This window comes from Montipora capricornis, chromosome 1 (assembly GCF_036669925.1).
Source record: "Montipora capricornis isolate CH-2021 chromosome 1, ASM3666992v2, whole genome shotgun sequence".
Lineage (NCBI taxonomy): Eukaryota > Metazoa > Cnidaria > Anthozoa > Scleractinia > Acroporidae > Montipora > Montipora capricornis.
In genome coordinates this window covers 42,092,877-42,095,438 of record NC_090883.1, presented here as the reverse complement: position 1 = coordinate 42,095,438, position 2,562 = coordinate 42,092,877, and the positions used below count along the sequence as shown (strand labels likewise).

The 2,562-nt window shown below is 39.6% G+C and overlaps 1 protein-coding gene across 3 annotated transcripts in view; it reads left to right on the top strand.

The window, feature by feature from the left end:
• The first annotated feature begins 290 nt into the window (after positions 1-290).
• LOC138044681 (uncharacterized) overlaps positions 291-2,562 on the top strand; it is a 19,638-nt gene continuing 17,366 nt past the window's right edge. The window contains exon 1 of one of the 3 annotated variants that reach the window (XM_068891135.1): positions 291-636. In XM_068891135.1, coding sequence (XP_068747236.1) covers positions 513-636 — 124 coding nt within the window. In that variant the 5' untranslated portion in view covers positions 291-512. The remainder of the gene's footprint in view (positions 637-2,562) is intronic. The other 2 variants (XM_068891147.1, XM_068891141.1) reach the window with 2 other exon arrangements.

The window sequence follows — 2,562 nt, the reverse complement described above, 5'->3', positions numbered from 1 at the left end:
CATGAAACCATCTCTCGCCTCTGTTTTCTTTCAAAGGCTTGCCTTTACCCACATTCTAGCTTAATGATGCCAGCCTGGTGGCTTCTGTAGACGAAAATGGCTGAAAAGGCACTTATAAAATAATTAACTGCCAGATTATAGCCAACTCGCTCGCTTCCTGTGGAAACACAAACGGTTGACATTTGTCACGTGATGGTCTAACATGAGCCCACATACCGTGTATGTTTCAATGAATTAGTCACCGTCGAAGTATGCTAAGCAACAATAATTGTTGCATACATAACGTACCTACCCATGGCTCGCATGACTCGCATGACTCGCATTGCTCGCTGACTCGCACATTGTCCCTAGAACTACTGAAGACACTCCTGAACTTTCTGAACCTAAGCCTACCCAGAAGAAACTGCCGTAGGTTATTACTTAGGGTAAACAACGGCAGAAAACGGGAGAAGAACTGATGAAAGAGACATTTACTGTACGTTCTGTGAGAGTTTTTAGGTCTTTTCGCTGCAATGATAAAGGTGAAGAACCGGGCTATCATCATAGGAAGACCTGTGTATTGGAATTTTGTGTTAAGAAGACACTGTAATTACTTTGCGAGTGGACAATATCGACGAGTTGTTGTGACAGGACTTGGTATGTAAGACCCATGTTCATTTAGAATCGAAGCTACGTTCTCCTCTTGTTTCCTCCAGGACAGTTATGGTACAGTCGAACCTCGATTATCCGGACTCGTTGGGACTAGAGGAAAATAGTCCGGATAATCGAGAATATGAATATTAATGAGGAATAAAAAATGATTAAATTAAGAAAGCGACATTTAATCATGAAACAAAACACTTACAAATAGTTTAGAAAACAATGTGGTCTACATCTTTACTCAGGGTGCCAACCTTAGGAGATCTAAAATCTGGAGATATTTTCCATCTGGTCTCCCCAACCCCCCCCCCCCCCCCTCCCACGATTAACTCACCCATTCCCCCTTCCCCCAAAAAACGCACTCACCTACCCTTCCCCCCCCCAGCAGTCCTTCAGAATACAATAATAATCTATTTTGAACAGGAAATTTGTGAGAAAACAGAGCACTTATGTCGATAATTTTTATTGGTTAAACGGAAAGATCTAATCAATCAATCGTTTATATGGCTGTGATAACAAACAGAGCTTTGTTTTGTTCAGAGATGAAGAAATGCATCAACAAACAATGAAACGACTTTCAAAAAAACAAATTTTTTTAACTTAGAGGTACATGTACAATTTGAGCCTCCAATGGAGCAAAGTCTCCAGAGTCGTTTTTATCTGGGAGATTTGATGACGCGTACGGGAGACCGGGAGATTCGTTCCATATCCGGGAGACTCCCGGACAATGCGCGAGAGTTGGCATGTATGCTTTACTGTCCGTTGTGAATACCTGTACAAGTGTCGGCAAACGTCATGATCTTTTCCTTGCTCTTGGGGATATCATATCTGCCGTTTACTAATGCCATATTCAGTTGACTAATTGGTTTCTTTTTCTTCTTTCTCTAATCTCAAAATTATAGCCTGTTTATCTTTTATCGAAAGAACGGATCGCTTTAATACGCTTCTCGGACATGATGATCGTGAATAAACATTCGTGACGTAGTGTAGCTTGTTCACCGAACGAGCCAATAAAGCGGGAAATTTCACTTAGCAACAAAGCAACTCTAAGCTAATGAGAACTCATTAGAAAGTTCTTCATTAGTTACGACGTGTGCGAGCGCTGCTTTATTTTGCTTTTTGAAAGCGAAACAAACTCGCCTTTACTTCACTTTTCAACGCTGTAGTTTTAAAAAGAATATGGCTACAGATCTTGATCATGACTAATAAATATTCATGACAAAATCGGAACCACAGAAAAAGTCCGGATAATCGAGAAATCCGGTTCGACTGTATAAAAAAAGGTCATCAGAAAGAGTAACTTTGTTAATTGGAAGCAAGTTACGAGTGACAATGGTCGAGTATATATTTCGCGTGACGTCACGTGTTGCTATTAGAGTGACTTTCAATTGACCTTGAAAAATATACGTAAAAGCAGAACATAAACAAAAGTGCAAAGCATTTAATTAAGCCCATTTCCAAGTTACTGTTTGCCTCGGTTTTCAAAGTGAGTCCTGGTGCACAACCATTCAAATGCAAATTAGTGGTATGTTTTCATGCAAATCAAACTCATTATCATTTGAATGGTGGAGCACCAAGACTCGTTTTGAACCAGTGGTGAAAAGCAACTCGGAAATGGTCTGTTGCCTTATGGAACAAAAACAAGCAAGTACAAATTTTCATTGGCTTTGTGAAGGTACACAATGTAGATGCAAAGAATGATATCTTCTCGTGGAACTTTCTGGAAAGTTTTGCTTTGATGTCATTTGAAATGCAATAATGTGATTGGGCTATCGAACTGTTTACTTCCCATATTAGGAGTTTCCTTGGCAACAATAAGGAGAATCTTGTAGAACATTGGTTGGTGAAACAAATTGCAAATACTTTTTCAAGGTCATATGAAAGTCACTCTATTGTCTATTATTATTGTCCAGTGTGCAATTC